This window comes from Sesamum indicum, linkage group LG2 (assembly GCF_026168435.1).
Source record: "Sesamum indicum cultivar Baizhima isolate 11 linkage group LG2, ASM2616843v1, whole genome shotgun sequence".
NCBI lineage: Eukaryota > Viridiplantae > Streptophyta > Magnoliopsida > Lamiales > Pedaliaceae > Sesamum > Sesamum indicum.
In genome coordinates this window covers 4,850,961-4,870,208 of record NC_142658.1, presented here as the reverse complement: position 1 = coordinate 4,870,208, position 19,248 = coordinate 4,850,961, and the positions used below count along the sequence as shown (strand labels likewise).

General features: G+C 34.5%; 2 protein-coding genes and 1 long non-coding RNA gene across 10 annotated transcripts; 2 read left to right on the top strand and 1 right to left on the bottom strand.

Moving 5' to 3' along the window:
* The first annotated feature begins 2,817 nt into the window (after positions 1 to 2,817).
* ACR3 (ACT domain repeat 3) lies at positions 2,818 to 7,721 on the top strand. Of its 7 annotated transcripts, none has more exons than XM_011103645.3 (9): positions 2,818 to 3,137; positions 4,384 to 4,489; positions 4,959 to 5,026; positions 5,268 to 5,313; positions 5,525 to 5,639; positions 5,833 to 5,900; positions 6,107 to 6,718; positions 6,830 to 6,934; positions 7,211 to 7,721. In XM_011103645.3, exons 3-9 carry the CDS (start codon positions 4,962 to 4,964, stop codon positions 7,529 to 7,531), a joined length of 1,332 nt encoding a protein of 443 aa, XP_011101947.1. In that variant the 5' UTR covers positions 2,818 to 3,137; positions 4,384 to 4,489; positions 4,959 to 4,961; the 3' UTR covers positions 7,532 to 7,721. The 7 variants fall into 7 exon arrangements, with proteins under 7 accessions (XP_011101947.1, XP_011101934.1, XP_088733692.1 ...); XM_011103632.3 differs by having other exon boundaries at positions 4,953 to 5,026; XM_088877566.1 differs by lacking the exon at positions 2,818 to 3,137 and adding an exon at positions 3,448 to 3,674.
* A 177-nt stretch (positions 7,722 to 7,898) lies between these two features.
* Positions 7,899 to 9,690, bottom strand: LOC110011560 (uncharacterized). The gene is made up of 2 exons (XR_016064010.1): positions 8,566 to 9,690; positions 7,899 to 8,461 (listed from the first exon to the last, which is right to left on the bottom strand). It is a non-coding gene; the product is annotated as an uncharacterized LOC110011560 (long non-coding RNA).
* A 6,621-nt stretch (positions 9,691 to 16,311) lies between these two features.
* Positions 16,312 to 19,245, top strand: LOC105179950 (F-box protein SKP2A). Of its 2 annotated transcripts, none has more exons than XM_011103613.3 (5): positions 16,312 to 16,474; positions 16,811 to 17,152; positions 17,833 to 18,181; positions 18,263 to 18,404; positions 18,672 to 19,245. In XM_011103613.3, the coding sequence occupies exons 2-5, from the start codon at positions 16,884 to 16,886 to the stop codon at positions 19,040 to 19,042; spliced, it is 1,131 nt and encodes a 376-aa protein (XP_011101915.1). In that variant the 5' UTR covers positions 16,312 to 16,474; positions 16,811 to 16,883; the 3' UTR covers positions 19,043 to 19,245. The 2 variants fall into 2 exon arrangements, with proteins under 2 accessions (XP_011101915.1, XP_011101918.1); XM_011103616.3 differs by lacking the exon at positions 16,312 to 16,474 and adding an exon at positions 16,513 to 16,736.
* The last annotated feature ends 3 nt before the right edge of the window (positions 19,246 to 19,248 follow it).

Below are 19,248 nucleotides of genomic sequence, written 5' to 3'. Positions count from 1 at the left end.
TTGATGATGTTCCTCTTTCCATGTCCTAACTTTACTTTTTATTTCTGACCCTTATTTTAATAAGAAATTGAGAGTTTAAATTATATATTGGAAATTGTTCATTTTCTCTTGCTTTCATTTCTTGCAATTCTGTGCAGTAAAAAACTCAAATGTTTACAGTTTGAAATAATTATTTGGGGTGAGCTGATCATGTAATTCTCTGGGTCTTTTGCACATAATTCGAAGGTTGAGATTAAGCAAGAAATGAATAATGGGTCTCCCCAAAATATGCGGAACAAGAATTAGAGGTGGGGCTGCCCATCTTGATATAATCATGAAAACTAATGTTGGTTTTCTTTCACATTAATTTTAATTGTTAGTGCTGTCAAATCAATATATTTTTATTTAAATAAAATTTTTAATTAGATTTTTTTTATTAATTTTGAATTGTTAGTGGTGTCACACTAAGAAGCTTTGGTTGATGCATGGCAAATTTCACATTTTTAGTCCTATAAAATGAGTGGTTAAACACATTTAGTTTCATATGTTTTACGAGATTTTTAAAATGATCTAAAAATAAGAAAAAATTTCATACATTTAATTATTTATTTTATAAAATTTTTGAAATAGTCCCAAAATTGAAAAGCTCAACACATTTGGTCCTCTATTTACGAAATTTATGTAACTAAATCCGTCGAGTTTTCTTAATTATGGAAAATATAAGAATAAATATATTAAATTTTAAAATTATCTTAAAAATCTGGTAAAGCAAACCAACAAAAATATTGAAGCCCTATACTAGAGAGCTAAAAGTGCAATTTGGGGTTGACGTTGGGATGAATGTTGTTGGATGTGAGAAAAAGGGCACTGAATTGGTTTGTATAAGTAATTGTCTCTTTTGTGCTGCCAATTTGTAGATGAAAAGTTGTGATTGAGAATGAGAATGATGAGCACATGCATCAATTCACTTAGATTCTAAGTCATGAAACAAAAATTTTACAAATCTCCCAATTTTTGTGGTGAATATTAATGGTTCAGACTCATAGGACATAGGTCCCCCCCCAACAAAAAATATGGCAAAAAGGGATAATATGGAATATATATACACACACATTTATATAATTGGCTACTGCAGTTTGCTTTGCATCTTCTACAAAGTGAATCATTTGGGGGAGGTCTATCATTCATGTCAATTGAAATATGCTATATTTTATATATGTATATATAGGCCATAGTTTAAGACGGATCAGTGTTGTTCCAGATGACCTTTGTGAGTGTAGGCGTTAGCTGATTTAAAATTGAGTTGAACGTAAAGTTACTGAATCCTATTTTAAACTTAAAATCAATTTACGTATAGCGTTAACGATAACAAACGCTAGAAAGTAATACAACTATTTCGACAATGTGTAAATTATTATATATTTGATTTTTTTTATTTTAAAAAAAAAAGAAGATAATTGTAAGATTCTTTCCCACGTCAGAAACTTAAAGGGAGAACTTTTGTTATTTTAGAAAGAGAAAAATAACATTTGATCAAAAAAGAAAGAGAAAAATAATATCATAATTATTCTAAAGACAACAATTTCTTGAGCCCACAAAAGTTCTTACATATATATGTATGCATGAAAGAGAAGAATAATTAATTATACTTGTAATAAGTTTGCAGGAACATTAATTGAGTTTTTTCAAGACAAAACTGGTGATTCGGACAGAAGCAACTTATAGGAATCAGAGGTGAAAATTTGAAGAAAGAAATTAAAGTCAAGTCCTATAATTTGGTCCTGCAGATTCATTGTTCTCTCCGAACGAACAGATAAAATTAACCATATCTATATATTATTTTATTTTTTTTATATAAAAAGAAATCGTAAGTTGGAATATGATTCTGTTTCTCATGGTTCAAATAAATTATGCCAAGTCTGAGGTGATAGCACTTAGGTATAATATATAATATGTATGTATATATATATATATATATATGTGCATGGTGGGGACTTATAATAAGCAACGTACTACTTAGTTTATTTTGATACCATTCATCAGCTGCCGAACTCTCAATAGTTGCTTCATAATTATGTTAAGTCAACCAGGTTCAATTTAATAGACGAAATTTATGGTTATGACTTCGAATCCTATTAATGTGTGAAATGTTGTTCTACTCTGTAGTATGTACTGTTTAGATATAATTTATCTATTATTGTTGATCGGGTGTGATTGTTTGTAATAGCAGGTGTTTGTTTAGATATAATTTATTTGATATTATTGTTGGATATAAATATTCACCAATTTTATTTTAATTTTTTAAAAAAGAAGACAATGGTTGAATGGTGATTAATTAATTGGATTGCAACAAAATGAGTGTTGTTATAATTGTGAACAATAAATAGTGTCAATCTTTCCCATCACATTTCTAATTAATTTTGGTATAATTAGTTTCTATCTCATAAATTCACACACAAAAAAGTTGAAGAATGTGTAGATTTTTGTCTCTATTTCTTTGAATTAAAAAACACATGGCCAATTTGACATGTTGGTGCTAACAAATGGACCACAATGGATTTATGAACAAACCAGAGGGGTCAAGAATGTAAATTGGGGAGCGACAGTACCACGCACGCTCTACATGGAGAGTGAGTAAGACAAGTGGAGTGGCGGCATAGGGATCCACTGTTCGGTCGCCGCGTCATTGTCTTCATACTGCAATTGCTGTACTTTTGTCCGATACAATAATGGATGCTAATCTTTGCTTATTTTAATGGCACGCTTCCCTAATTATCCACGCGCTCCACATCACAACACAAACGCCACTCGCTCTCCCATCGCTACTACTCTCATCCCATGCACCCACTGGCCCTTCTCTCCTCCTCCACCTTCTCTTTTTTCTTTTTTTTTTTCAGAGATACAGATTCCATCTCTCGCTCACACACTCTCTCTCTTTCTCTCTCTACCACACTATTGTAGAGAGAGAAACAAACACACACACACACACACAGAGGGAGGACTTGTTAATTGTAGTGGTGGGTAGTGCTCCTCCAACGTCGAAAGTTCTCATTCTTACTTCTTTTTTTCCTTTTTCTTTTTTCTTCAGTTTTGCAGACTCACTCACACGTCATATTTATGTGAAGCCAACTGTCAACCGCAACCAGTGCTCAAACCAGGTCAGTGAATTTTATCTTCTCTTCTGTGTGTGTGTGTGTGTGTGTGTGTGTGTGTGAGATGGTTGCTGAGATGTAGTTCAGTTGTAGTCATGAATTTTCTTGAGGCATCACTTAGATGTTTTACCTTTCTCTTACTGTGATTTGCTACTCAGTTCTCTGCAAATTCCCTTCTTTTTGTTAGAGTACTTCACTGATTTTTTGAATTCTTATGGGGGTATGTTTTTCAATCCCAGGCTTAATGCCTGGATTTGTGTGTGTGGTCGTGGTGGGGGTGGGGGTGTGGTGGGGGGTTAATAGAATTCATAAGCATTTAATCACTCTTTGTGGACTAAGAGTTCTGTGTGGTAAAACTGTAACTAAAAGTCTCTATCTAGCTAGCTGTCTTTTCTGGATTTTGTTTTTAGTTACAGACTGGAACTTGTCAAGAATTTTGGCGTTTTACATGTAACTTCACCGATGATAAATTAAACTCTCTGGAGTTTTTTCTTTGTATAAACAGGCACATACATATCTGCTTCAAATTTGTTTAATTAGACGGTAATTCTAGTCAGGACTTACCCCTGTAATGTGGAAATATGCATACTTTCAGCCATCTCAATATGTTGACAGCTAAATGGTTTACCGTAATTTTACAGATAATTGGTCCCAGCAGAACTCACTGAAATAAGTTAAAGGGTTGTTTGTTTACTTAGTGTAGTCTCTCCAGATTTTATGAAAGGCCTATGCTTGAGCTTGATTTTACCTGCAAGAATTGTTGTATGTTTGTCACGATGAGCTCGTTACAAGCCCAAATTCATCTGTCTTTTGACTTTTCATTGCAAGTAACAAGTTCTGCTGTATGTAGGCTGTATATCAATACTTCTCCTGTGTGCTGAATGGGTGAAATTCCCCTGGTGGATCAATATGCTACTGGTACTAGGATCATCGGGGGCGGGGCTGGGGGTCACTTAAGATATAAAGTGCAATAAAGCTTTGTTATGTATTTCATTCATCTGTATTTGCATGCACGATTAAATTTCTCAGTGCGATAATTATGTACAGTGGATGACAGTCATCTGCATAGTTGTTGCCTTCCAGACCAATGAAATCTTATGTTCTGCAATTGCATACTGCAATTCGTTCACATTGGTCTTTCCTTGGAAACAACATGATGAGACCATATTCCAGTAATTTGACTCAAAAAGTCTACTTGTTTTGGTGGATATTTTTTATTTGCTTACATTGTAAAACTACTCTCTTTCTGCAGTTTCATGCGCTTGTCACAATGTAAAGGTGTTTCTGAATAAAATGTGCTGCACCTGGAAAGGAACTAATCTTTTCCACTGAAGTTCTTGCCGACTTTCTCATCCAAGGTAGTCTTTTATGTTTCTGCAGAAACCAATAAGATGTTCTTTACTTATTATGACTTGTACTGTTTCCCTACTCACACTATCTTGTATGAGAGGGGTATGTTTTGGTACAAACCGACGAACACATATTGCCTATGGGGCTGACTATTTTCTCGAGTCTACAAATATATGCAGTTGCATTTTATTTTATTTTTCTTTCCTTTATCTTCTATCTTTTTTAGTAATTAACGGAAACTAGATACCTTGTTTCTCAAGTATGACAGAGACAATTATGTCAGACAACTATGTCTCTGGATCACCAGTAAAAAAACATACCAATCATAGTACAACCATAAGGCCTTTCAAAGTAGAGATTTCCTTACTTTGAGAGAGTTAACCCCTTTCTTCAGTAGCTTAAATAACTATGGTATTTCTTGAAATGCCATGTGACTTTCTTGTCAGTATCCCTAATCTACATTTGATGCAGAAACAGAGAATGGGTTCGTGGGCATACTTTGATCCGGAGTATGAAACGCTGAGCATCAGAATAAATCCTCCACAGTTCAGTTTCAAAACCTTTGCCCTTTTGGTTTGGATGCATGATGGAGATATTTATATATGCTATCGATTTCAGAGAAACTATACTGCAATTCATTAATTATCTTGTTATGAGTTTTGAAGTATCTTAATGCTAGAAAATTTAAATTGTCTCTGCTAAACTCGTTTAGATTTGAATTTGGATAGCGAGTCATGCTAGATTCAGGTTTTTCACTGTTTAATTGTCTCCGCTCGTTCGTTTCAGGGTTTCTGTGGACAACTCTAGTTGCAAGGAATGTACTCTGGTCAAGGTAACCCTCTACAAGAATTTATTGCACACCAGGAGAAACACAGTATTCTTGCAATTATAATTTTTCAGAAGCAATCACCATATCAATAACTCTCCTTTCTTAATGGTCAACTAGTTTTTTTCTTTTTTTTTTTTTAATTTTTGTCCAAGTAGACCGTATCAAATATGAGTTCTTGGTAAAGTGATGGTATCAATACTTTTATATCACTCAGGTTGACAGCATGAATAAGCCAGGGATACTGCTGGAGGTGGTCCAAATCCTAACTGACCTCGATCTTATAATTACAAAAGCCTACATTTCGTCTGATGGCGGGTGGTTTATGGATGGTACGCATGCGTTTCTGGTTAATATATCTTAACCATGTATTTCTTGAAAAAGATTCACCGTTCTTGCCTTAAGACTCCAATTTTGGTCACTACATCAAAAATTCATTTGAGCTACATTTAGCCAACTGAGTGGTATCCAGAGTTTCATCCATGGCTAAAATACTCATTACCGTCTTTGGTTCTTTCTTGACAGTATTTCATGTCACTGATCAACAAGGGCAAAAGATTAGCGACAGCAGGACTATTGAGCACATAGAGAAGGTAAGGATTTGTTTTCTCCTATTCTTAGTTTATTTGAGGAAATGATGTCTGCTTGATTGACGAGGAACAGCAGTATCAACATTATCTAAATAAAGCTTAGATGATGTGTTTGAAAATTTTCCGGCTGGCTTATAATATGTACAACTCGAACAAAATTGATTAAATATTCCGCATTTTAATTCTCCTCTGGAATACATAAATGATAGGCTTTAGGACCCAAGGGCCACACCTCAGGCATATTGAAGACTTCACCTGGGAAGAGGGTTGGGGTGAACTCTATGGGTGACTACACCGCTATCGAGCTTATAGGCAGGGACCGCCCTGGTCTCTTGTCGGAGATCTCAGCCGTGCTCGCCAACCTCCATATCAATGTTGTTGCTGCTGAAGTTTGGACCCATAACCGGCGCATAGCATGTGTTCTTTACGTTAATGACGATACTACTAACCGTGCAGTGGATGATGAATCACGGTTAGCAGCTATGGAGGAGCAGCTCAAAAACCTTCTTCGTGGGTGTGGTAACGATGATAATGCGGGTCATACTAGTGTCTCCTTGGGTTCCACCCACGTCGATAGACGGCTCCACCAGCTGTTATTTTCTGACAGAGACTATGAAGGTACTTTTGCAGCTACCGAGCCAGACAGTCCTCTTGTACCAAAGGTCACAATCGATCGATGCGAAGAGAAAGATTACTCGGTCGTAACTGTTAGGTGCAAAGATAGACCAAAACTCATGTTTGACATAGTGTGCACCCTCACGGACCTTCAGTATGTCGTTTTTCATGCTACTATCTCATCCGACGGCCCCTATGCCTCACAGGTACCTGCTCGGTGTTCTTTTTCTTTGTATTCAGAACATTGTTTTGTTTTCTACATGTTCTTTATCATAATTGAGCATGGTTTCGAGTAAATGAAGGTGCTCAACTTGTAGGAATATTACATACGTCACATGGATGGTTGCACGCTAGAAACGGAAGGAGAGAAAGAAAAGGTCATCAAGTGTCTCGAAGCAGCAATTAGACGAAGAATAAGTGAGGTAATGGAGATATATTACTCCATTATGGAATCAGTTCTTGCACTTCTGTTGAATCTCACCTTTTCATGTCATTGACATTTTGATCCCCGATTTTATATTCTAGTTTACTTCCATCATTCTTAAGCATGTTTAGACATTCTTTCTGTCAAAACACAATCTGCCGGTATATGCAACTTTTGGATTCTCAAGATCTACAAGGACCTTTACTTCCATCATTCTCACAAAACATTAAAAAGTTACAAGGATCTAATCATTGAGTTCAAACATCATCATCAGGGTCTAAGCTTGGAACTATGTGCAAAGGACCGAGTCGGGCTGCTCTCAGAAGTCACACGAGTTCTCCGAGAAAATGGGCTGTCAGTCACAAGAGCAGGCGTGACAACTGTTGGGGAGCAAGCCATGAACATATTCTACGTGAGTGATGCTTCTGGAAAACCCGTGGATGGAAAGACCATCGAAGAATTACGCAAGGAAATCGGCCACACGATGAGGCTTAACGTGAAAAAGGCCCCGACAAATACCAAAGCACTTGAAGCAAGTGGATGGGCAAAGACGAGCTTCTTCTTCGGAAGTTTACTGGAGAAGTTCCTCACTTAAGTTTGTACAAAAAGTTTCAACCTGAACACTGCCAATGATTCTATGCTGTTCTGTTTCTGAAGTTCTATGTTTTGACATCACTTTGCAAGCTTGTATATATGATGCATGGCTCAACTGCATTCAACATTACAAGTGAGGTAAAAAAAAAAAAAACCAAGTGCAATAAAAGGATGTACAAATTTGATTGACAGTGGATCTCTTAGTGAGTGATTGTGCAGTCAGACCATCAGCATTCAGGCCAGGGCTTCACATTTTACTTGGACAGGGGTAAGGGATTCTGGTTTGCCTGCAGTATTCAGATTCAATTCTTTCCAAATAGTAGGAAAGACGCTGTTTTTTTCATTAAAAAAAGGCAAAGGGTTCAATATTTGTACAATTAATACAGCATATTAATTCTTTGTTGGCTTATCCTAATAATAAATAACCATATTATTACAACAATGTTTGAATTGATTGATTTGTTCATGGTAACTAATATTAGGCTCCTAGTCTAATTCATATATTTGTCACCAAATATTATTCCCCGCGAGCTTGTTTATACTTTTTCAAATAAAATACATCCTGCATTTTAATGACTCCAAAACTGCTTCTCCGTCTCTACGTTGAGATAAGGTCGTGGTGGCAGTGGCTGCAGCGGTGGTGACGCAGGCATGGGGAAACATCGGGCTACTGGCCATGTAATGTCCCCTCAACCCTTCCCTACATCATATATGGACTCTCAACCCTTCTCTAGGTCAAGATAAGCTCGTGGTGGTGGTGGTGGTGACTCGTGCATGGGGAATGTCGGGCTATGGACCCTTTGAGATGTACGAAGTCATTTCTCCGTCTCTATGTCAATAGCTGGAGGAAGACGACGAAACTTCACCGTCCATCATGCAACAGAGTTCTATGGTGCTCAATATCCCTTCTAGGGGGAAGTCCCTGAGGTTCCTGAAAAAGATCAGCATAGGAGTCTAGCAACAGATTGAGTTCAACAATGTGTGGTGATAAAGATGTATTTTCTGCAGAAACAGTGGAAGTAGGAGAAATAGTACAAGTAGCAGATATTGAATGTAATTGACCCACGAATCCGTATGCTCCCTCATTAACAAACTTGGACATGCTTTTAGCAGATATGCAGTGTAATTCTGACTGTTGCCTAAAGGCTTGCAGCTCCCACTTCTTCCCATTTGAGAGACTCTCACTGTCATTGAATTATAAGCGTATGCAACGAGGCTGTACTGCCCGAGCCAATCACCACCAAGGACCATGTGACAGCCCCCTAATGTCAAGGTTCGCATAGGATAGCTAAACAACTTACCTTGTATTTCCCAAGTGAAAGTGGGGCAGTATAATTGACTAACCATCTGCCTAACATCCGCTACACTTACCACCATAGGAGTAGTTGGCTCAAGTTGACATCCCAGCTCACTAAGTTGTTGTTTCATCGAGGAAGCAATGCGTACTCCTTCCATCTATAAGGATCTGCACCTCTCTCCCATATGCTTTGCTCTTAACTCTGAAGGTGTTAAAATTTGTGTTGCCACTTAAAAAGCGTTAATTGACAGTGTCATGTCCTCCTCCTCCGCAGTAAACTCTTCTCCACCCTCTGTTTCCATTGCAGCCTCTTCTTCAGTACATGAATTGTTGCTTGCATTTATGGCCTGGTCCGAAAATTTCATCGCAATTGTAACACAGATTCTTACTCCGCCTGGCCTGCATTTCAGCTTCTGAAAGTACTCGTCGAATAGGTGTTGGCGGATGTGGTTTCTTCGTGAAGGGTTTTGGCGGTGGGTGGTGTGTTTCAGGAATGATAAGATTGTAACCATGATGTTTACAATTCAATCAAATGAAAAAATGTCGTATTTTCAAGAAATGGGCAATCATATCAAATTGATAAACTTTGAATAATCCGTTCAAACATTTCATCGAGACGTCGCAAGAATTCAGCACACGCCCGCATTGTTGATGGGAAATGGGCCTGCCAAGTTAGCTATCACTCACTCGTGTTACTGATTGTCGTCGTTGGATCGTGACTATATATATTGTCGTTAATTGATTTTAGTGAAAAGAGAGTGACAAGTTAGTTATCAGTAACTTGCACGACTAATTGTCGTCGTTAGGCCGTGAGTCACTGATTATTCTTAGTGATAATTGTATACATAAATTTTTTATTTAATTCTTTTCAGTTTATAAGATATTTGTTATTATTAAAACTATAAGCTTTATTATTTTTTAAAAGAAAAATATCACTTATCAGTCATACTTTTTATCTCATCACTCATTGTTACGTTATTAAATAATGTTTTTAATTCATTTTTTAGGGGTTTTTTAATTCGTTCATTAACCTTAAAAATGAGATAAGTTTTGGAAGACACCTATAATTTACAGTTGCATAATCAATTATTAAATTATTAATTTAAGATAGATCTAATCTTACCATACAAAAACCTTAATTATCAGATTAAATCTACTGTTAGTATTTGAATTGATCACTAATAATCTATGGATGTACCATTCTTATACATAGAGCCAAAATAATAAGTATATTTATATATTTCAATTTTTAGGGACCAGCTAAAAATGAACTGTTACATGAATAATATATTAATAATTCAATTATTTAAATTATTGATTTAAACATAATAAAGAAAAAACTTGATGCGATTTGCGATTTGATCGGTGCTTCGTTGCACGAGATATTGTTTGACTTTCTATAAGCCTCACGGGATAGGAGGACTAGGGCTTATAAGTCTTGCCTATATCATCAACTTAAGAGACAAACACATGACCTCGTTTCCACAGTTGGCGCCAAATGATATAATTTGTGATTTGATCGACGCCCCATTACATGAGGTATTGTTCGTTGTGGCTTCGTACAAACCTTATGAATGTGTCATGAAAAAATTATGAACTACTCATACATTGCATTTATAATCAATATGAGATGTTTGTTTATATCATTTATTATCATAAATCATATCCCTTCTAAATTATTATTGTCCCCCGTCTCCCTAATATATATAAGTTGAGAGATGTGGCGCACATTCAACGACTACTAAAGTGGTTCGAATTAATGAAATTCCAATACGTGAATACAAACAAAAGTCCACCAAATTCTGTCATATTTCCCCCAACACGCACGTAAACTAATCGATATTATCAACAAATGTCGGAAGATAATTCCTCAATTACACAGATCAATTATGCGACTCAAACAATCATTGCTGGGCTCAAGAATGCACCTGGACAACAACTTTACTCAGGTTCAAAAGAAATCTGGACAAAGTCCTGGGATTCCTCAGTTGGTTCCAAACAGTGTGTTTTGTTAATTTCTCAGTGGGAAAAAAAGAAGAAGCTTTGTTTGGTTTTTTTTTTTTTTTTCTTTTCTTGTAAGATAAATAGAAAGATAATTTTCAGCATCTTTGATTTTATAATTAATCAAAAGATAAATTACAATAACTTTTCTTAAAATTTGACATAATTACGAATACCCCTCGTTGTTTAAAAAATTAATATTGAACTGTGAGTCTTACAAAAATATAAGTAGATATTTAAAATATTCTCGATTATCTTTTAGGTAAGGGAAAAAGAAAAAACGAAAACAAAGGAAACAAGATATAAATGTTTGATGTGGTACAAGTCACAATTGCGACATGGAAAACAAGATAAATGGATCGGACCCACACCACTCACGCATTTGTTTGCAATCCATGATGTTTTTTTTTTTTTTTTTTTTTTGGTTTCTTGGACTCCGTTGGATTTGATTGATTGTTTGTTTGCAATTAATTGCATGTTAGATGGGAATTTTGGGCTTTTTTGGAAGTTGGTATACATATGTGACAATTGACAACCGATGTAGTTGAGGTATTAAGATGAGTACAACGTCCATTCAATTTGAAGTAAATTCACTGTTTACTATAATTTTATTAGTTATGAGTAAAATTATGGTAAACATATTATTGGTTAATTAAAAATTGATGTAAAAATTTAAATTATGAAATTATTTTTATCAATGACAAATGTATTAGCCATACTTGAGAAAACTATGGCCAACAATTATTATATGACTGGGGTCAACGACTATTTATTTGTAATTTATGAGACTTTCCTCTAAATGATTAAAATTAAAATTTTATGATTCTTGTTATAAGAATAAGGTCATGGGTCATGATACCGATAAACATACAGATATTTGTGGCATTATATGAATTTATTTATGATTATTTTTAGTTTATAAATTATTTATTGCTGATAAAGGTATTATTTTTTATGAATTATCGAATTTCCGATAATAGGAAAAAACTAGTTTAGGAAGCTGAATTAAAAAACGAGAGACGTGTAACAAGTTAATTTACTTTAAATATAACCATTGAGATACTAATATGGATTTAATATATTGGACCTTTTGAAAATAACAATCAAGAAAATATTATAAAAGCTCAACATTTTTTTCCCTACTGAGCATTATAAGGAGAAAAAACATTTCGCATTTGATTTATTTAAAAATAAGTTGTAAATTTATTAAATTAAATTTTTCTCGTTTTTTTTTTGAACTAAGATGAAAATAAGTTTTGCATCTATAGCACAACAATTCATATGTTCGATTTTTATTACCGCATAGTAGTAACAATAGGTCGCCGTGACTGCAAAAAATACACATCATTCTTCTAAAGCTATCGAAAATAAATTAATCTTGAAATTTTGGATAATTGAAAAAAAAAACATATATATATATTGATTTAAAACGATGAAATATTATTGATTGAAACAATTTGATTACAATAATTCTTATCACATATCAAACAACACCTATTATATCAGTAAATAACATCTATAATACAGCAAAACAATCTCTCATATATATATATATATATAAATATTGGAATTCGAATTCATAATTAGTAACTAAAATTTGCATTTTTGTGAATCCAAGAGAAGTTTTTGTTGTTTTAATTTGCAAGCAAGTTCAAAGTGGAAGGGAAAGAACACTTTACAAGCAAAATAAAATTATTCCTTTGAATTTATTACAAGTTCACAAGTGCACGCATGATTTTCTCAGAAGTCTACGTACGTAGCTGATGAACCTTCCATTTCTCACATAAAGTTGTTTCTAAATTACGACAATATTGTCAAACTACGTAATATAATTGAAGTCGTTTTGCACTAAATAATTGCCCATTATTATATATGTGTGCACATTAATTTGTTCTGTTGTTGATCTGTCAATTTAATACTTCATTAAATAAGCCTATTTCTTTCAATCTTATTAACTAATACTAATCCTAAAAATATTAATTAATGCAACTATATAAACTATTAGTGATGCATAATTCAAATCATAAATTTTTACCTTTGATGAATTAAAATTCATCAAAGAATACATTAATTTAATTTGACTTCAATTTATCCACGAGCTTCTACATATGAATAATTTTTAATTCTTAAATAATCTCAAATATCATTTGACGAGATCTTACTCAAGTGATTTTTAGCAAAAGTCTTATAAATATATATATAAAAGGAGAACTATCGATACATTCAAGGGGTGTCTGCAAATGCTTAACATAAGCTTTTATCATCTTTTTGCTAAAATACATTAAAAATGATGTTTTAGTTTTATAACTTCTGCTTTTGAACTGCTTAAATTATATTGACGTATATCAAAAGTTTTAAGCAGCTCTCAACCAATTTCTGCCACTGATTAGTAAAATAATAAATATTAAATTATTATTTTTCTAAACACTCCGACTTTTCAACTTTTTAACTTTTGTTTTCAAATACTCGTAGCTTTTACTACTACTGCTTAACTTACAATTTATTATCACCATAAAAACAAGAACTATTACAAATACCCTTTTAATCAATTTTTGTAACGCGAATGTACCAAAAATGATATTGATGCAGGTCGCACAATTTGGGTTGGGTTGTTGAACCTAGTACCCTGATATCGGGTCGTTGAATCCCTCTTTGAGTTTCCTACGAGTAGATCCTAAGAACAGAACACACGTCAGGCTTGCTGGGTAGCCCCCAACTAAGGCCCTCCCATGTTTAAGTTAGAAAAATGGGGTCGAAAGCGATCAACGGGGAGCTAGTGAAATTAGAAAACGTGATAAATGCACTTGTCATAAATATTCATAAGTGCTGGTATTTATAGTGTACGGTACAGCTTGAATGCTTACCACATGGCATCATCTGGATGATTGGGCGTCAGATGATCCAACGGCCAGAAAAGCGTGCGGGTCGGATGAACCGGGTCAGACAACCCGACCCGCGCCTTCATGCGCGAATCTTGCCTTTTATGGTAGATTTCTTTAAAACGGAAGGACAATTTGATCATTTTGTAATTACCCTCATCAGATATAACAAACTGTATTCATAAAAATAAAAACTAGTTTCAAACATATTTTTGGAAAAAGAATAAAATTGGGGGGGGGGGGGATAAGGAATAATTTGCAGAAGAAAGAAAGAGATAAGTTGAGATGGAAAATGGGATAGTTTAGGAAAAGTGTAAAGATGCAATTAAATGAAAATGGAGGACTACTTTATGAGAGACGGCTTCGTTTTTGCACAAAAATGGGAACCTTCTGGACTTTGATTTTGGTCCATTCTTTTAGGTATCATACCATACTGCCTGCACTGCACTTTCCCCTAAACTTGCTTTGTATCTCAACATTTTAACTATTTTTATTAATTTCTCATCTTTGCTTTGATCACATTACTGCAAATTGCCCATCACATCAAAGGCCATCCCTTAGGTCTAACCAGAGAAGGGGAAAAAATGAAATTGATGCTGTGGACCCCACCACTTCATATATTTTTTCTTTAAAAAATTAAATATTAAAGTATTATATTATATAATTAAGGATAAATTACACCTACTTCTACGGATATATAACATAATTATGAATATTCTTTCATTACTATTTTACTTCTGTTAAATTATTTTTTTAAAAAAAATTAAAGGTGGGTAAAATAAATAATTCATAAAAAATATTAATTAGTCCATAAAATCTTTTTAAAAAATTATAAAAAATTATAATTCAGAATCTAAAAGTGTATTTTGATCCGTTCATCGTAAAAATTGAATGAAAAATCTAATGGAATGTTTCATTGTTAAACAGATTTTAAAATTAGAGGGACGTTTACAATTTTTCAAACAATAAAAAGGTATTTATAATTATATCAAACTTTTAGGGAGGTGGTTGTAATTTACCCTATAATCAAATCATGTATCATGCTTATAAAAAAAACTTATATATTATTTTGATTGATATCGTATAATATGCTTTATTCGATTTATTAAAAAAAAAAATCCTATTTGATGTCACCTTAATTTGATTAGTATAAATTTAAAGAAGTTTGATTAAGGAATACTCTTTCTAATGACAAGTAAGGTACGTCTTAAGTTGAATAATTCTCTTTTTCTCGTTCATAAAGTAATGTTTTTTCCTTAAACTAATGTTTGTATGTTGTGAAATATAATATATAAGTAGAAAAAAGAAGAAAATTTTATTTATAAAATTATTTAGATTAATCATTTTTCTTCGTAAGATGGAGTATTCATTGATAAAGTCTATGCAAACAAGGTTTCAATTAAATTCCATGTGTATTGCCATTGATTATTTTATGATGAATTCTTTCTTGTTGAGTTTTTTCTTTTAATTATTATAACTTCATTTTCAATGATCTTTTGGAACAATTACATTCCGTATTTTAAGATTTGACATAATTATATGTAGATTTCTTGTGATTCGAAAAATTATATGTAATATCTTTGAGGTCCTTCCGTTAGTCTAAATTCACTGAATTTATTAATATTAATAAAAGAACTAATAAAAAATTGAGATCTACCCACTTATTGCAGGTCAAATAAATTTTTTCTATCTAAACTACCATTATAACGGTGAAGATGTATATCCTCGTATGCATTAACGTGTGAAGATGTAGAAGGATAATTTTATCATAGAAGAATTTATTTGCCCTGAAATAAATTAGTAATAAGTCAGTTGAGAAAAAATATGGACTTTTATCTATTTTTTTTTATTAATATCAATAAATTCGATAAATTTCGACTAATAGAGAGACTTATTTATTAGACGAAAATAAATATCAGGGATATTAGATGTAGTTTTTATATCGCAGAAGTTTATGTGCAATTACATCAAATCACCAGAGATGATAATTATCTCTAATCTTTTAGCTATTTTTGGTGAAGTCGAGGCCCCATGACTTTGGACCCTAACAAGATGTGGAATATTATTCTATTTTAATAGAAGTTGTCTTTCTACTTCGACAATAATTGTTGATTAGATACAGTCATCCGATATTGAAGATTGGTATATGATTGTCATAATTACCGGTGGTTGGCATACATAAATATTTAATATTGCCTACACTTTTTACTGGTTATGGACAAAAACGTGATTAGATAAAACTGATACAAAAACTTAAATAATCTATCATGAAAAATATTTTTTGCCATGGTTATGAGATATGACAAATATTTTTCTCATAACTTTTAATTATGATAAATATTCTATTTGCACTTGCAAAAATCACGACGAATAATCATTACATGATTGTGATCAATAACTATGTACTTTTATTATTTATTTTTAGTTATGATAATTAATTATTATTAATATTATATCTCTTCTAATGATTATTCTTGTTAAAATTGGTTCAAATTTAATTAAATCCGATCAGAATTTCTCAATTTGCAATTAATACCTAGGGATCTAGTTTTCTCGAGAAAGCAGATTAATTAGTCTTGTAATGTCCACCTTCATATGACACGTGGCTTTGTATCGTCGCCCAATTTTCTGCCTTCTGCCTCTCTCTCTCTCTCCTCTCTCTTTCTTATAAACAACTGCTGCTAAGTGCTAAATACTAAACAGCCTCCACAAGGTAAACATCCCATTCCCTTTGACTCGAAAAAAGAGAAACGGAAACAGCTCTGAGGTACCACATCTTCCTCTGTGTCTCCACACGCATACACACTCAGAACTATTAATATTTGTCTGATCATCTCTGATATGATCAAGCGTTTTAATTGAAATATGGCAATGGAAAGATACTCTTTTTGCAAATATTTTCTTGGGCCATGTAAAGATTGCTTCTTTATAAAAAAAAGTGGAATTTTCTAGAAGGAGGTGACACTCTCTGAAGAAGCCCCTTTGTATTCTTGACACCTGTTGATGATTTTCATTACCTTCTTGCATTGGTAACTGATAGTTTCCCTTTCCCACTTATTGAAATTATTGCAAGTTTATCTCTTTTTGCCGTTTTGGTTTTCAGATTGACATAAAGGCTGCAACTTTTCTGACTTTCCTGTTCTGGGTTTTATAAAAAGAGGCGTTGATAGTGAAGAATGAGGGGAACAGAGGGTTTGGACTTGAGTTTTGAGAAGCTGATGGTTTTTTCTGGTTTGGAGAATATGAATCGAAGTGACAGTGGTGGTGAAGTGGGGGGTGGTTTAGGTGGAGGGCTGCGAATAAGTGAGTGGAAAGATATTCCAGTGGAGCTGTTGCTGAGGATTTTATCTCTGGTGGATGATCAGACGGTGATTGTGGCTTCTGGGGTTTGCCATGGATGGAGGGATGCCATTTCTTGGGGCCTCACCCATCTTTCCCTCTCTTGGTATATTATCTATGGTCCCTTCTGCAATTATTGCGTATATGATGGATGCTTTCTATGTCTTTACTATTGCTGTAAGTGTACAAGATTCAGGTCTTCTATTCTTGCCCGTTTTATAAGGAGCTTATTTACCCGGGTTTGCAAAACATTATGTGCTCAAATTGCCGTGTTTTGGTTTTTTGCTATCGCAATAGTTGTAGGAGTCCTGTTATGGAAAAGAAAACAGGAGGAAATAATTCCGCTCTTGTTGGTTAATATATTAAAAAAGTTATATGCTTTTAAAGTTTGTTGCATCTGTGCCGCAGGGTTGTTTACAAGTGATGGTAATTCAGTTACTTGTCAAGATCCTCTGTTTTTTCTAGTTTCATATTTTTTCCGTTTGATCCTGTTGTGATTGTATTTGAGCCTGATTAGGTTCTTCTTACTGTATCCTGAAGAGTTTAAGTATATGGCTATCTGAGATCTTCTTCTTTTACCTGGCTCTGTTTGGGATTGAGTTCCAGTCAGTATGCGTTAACCTTGAACGTACAACAACTTGATTCATATTCCTAGTCTGAAGTGGGTGTTCCATATGGGGGAAGAACGACTTTCTTGTTTTCAAATGCAGATATGCTTACTGAAGTACAGTGTTATGCATTCTGTCGTAATTCCTATGGTTGCTGAGTAGCTCCGTTTATCCTCAGGTGCAAGAAAAACATGAATAATTTGGTTCTGTCTCTAGTTCCCAAGTTCACGAAACTGCAGGTTCTGATTTTGCGGCAAGATACACCGCAACTACAGGATGATGCTGTTGAAAAGATTGCAACTTATTGCCATGATCTGCAAGAATTGGATCTCAGCAAGAGTTTTAGACTGACTGATCGCTCCTTGTATGCCTTAGCACATGGTTGCCAGGACCTTGTCAAGCTGAATATCAGTGGTTGTTCGGCTTTCAGTGATAGTGCTCTGGGATACTTGACTGGGTTTTGCCGAAAATTGAAATTCTTAAATCTTTGTGGTTGTGTTAGGGCTGCAACAGATAGGGCTTTGAAGGTATGGAACTTATGAGCTCATTTACTGATATGCCTCCCAACATGTGCTGGCTCACCAAATCTTTTATAACTACTTATGCAGGCTATTGGATACAACTGTAATCAATTGCAGTCGCTGAACCTCGGATGGTGCGACCGTGTTGGTGATGAAGGTGTAAAGAGCTTAGCCTATGGTTGCCCTGATCTAAGAGCTCTTGACTTGTGTGGATGTGTTCTTATTACAGGTATACCTTTCTTTTATTTCCTAACACAAGTGTCTTAGACCTACCATAAAATGAAAATGGAATGTATTAAACAGTGGAACAGAGGTTTGGCTTTCATTTGATTGGTTTATTGCATTGGCTATGTTTCTGCACGCAATGGCTCGATATGATACATGTAAATCCTTGATGTTCTTGTTTGAGATAGCAATACAAGTTTCTTTAGTTGTTTTTTGTCTCTGGGTGCTATAGATTGAACCTTCTGCTGACGGATGTGTATCATCATGTCAGATGAGAGTGTGATTGCATTGGCAAACAACTGCCTTCACCTGAGGTCCCTCGGCCTGTACTATTGTCAGAATATTACGGACAGGGCAATGTATTCTCTGGCACAGAGTCGGGTGAAAAACAAGCATCAAGTTTGGGCGCCTGTAAAGAACAGATATGAAGAGGAAGGGCTCACGAACCTTAATATCAGCCAATGCACTGCCCTCACTCCCCCAGCCGTGCAGGCATTATGCGACTCTTTTCCAGCTCTTCATACATGCCCCGGTCGACATTCCCTCATAATTAGTGGTTGCCTGAATTTGACGTCCGTGCACTGTGCATGTGCGGTGCAAGCACACCGTGCTACACCTGCAATTCCTCATCTAGCCCACTAAGCCGAGAGTTGAGGAAAATCTCCAAGTTTCCAGGCTGAAAACAGAGTAGGCCTCTTCTGTATATAAGCTTGTTTTACTTTTAAATCGGACATTTGTGGGGTGTCTAATGTGTTGGAGATTTGGTCTCTGAGACTACTTTATCTTGTGCTGTTGTGATACTTTTAAGAACTCTTTTATATCTAATATTGCAACATTAAGAATAACCA

What these genes read in the sequence shown, in the direction of transcription:
- LOC105179950 (XM_011103613.3), top strand. Translation starts at nt 16,884, where the DNA reads ATGAGGGGAACAGAGGGTTTGGACTTGAGTTTTGAGAAGCTGATGGTT. An exon ending in ACCCATCTTTCCCTCTCTTG is followed by an intron (nt 17,153 to 17,832) that starts GTATATTATCTA and finishes GTTTATCCTCAG; the next exon opens with GTGCAAGAAAAACATGAATA. An exon ending in TGGATGTGTTCTTATTACAG is followed by an intron (nt 18,405 to 18,671) that starts GTATACCTTTCT and finishes TCATCATGTCAG; the next exon opens with ATGAGAGTGTGATTGCATTG.
- ACR3 (XM_011103645.3), top strand. Translation starts at nt 4,962, where the DNA reads ATGGGTTCGTGGGCATACTTTGATCCGGAGTATGAAACGCTGAGCATC. An exon ending in ATCAGAATAAATCCTCCACA is followed by an intron (nt 5,027 to 5,267) that starts GTTCAGTTTCAA and finishes CGTTCGTTTCAG; the next exon opens with GGTTTCTGTGGACAACTCTA. An exon ending in TTAGACGAAGAATAAGTGAG is followed by an intron (nt 6,935 to 7,210) that starts GTAATGGAGATA and finishes CATCATCATCAG; the next exon opens with GGTCTAAGCTTGGAACTATG.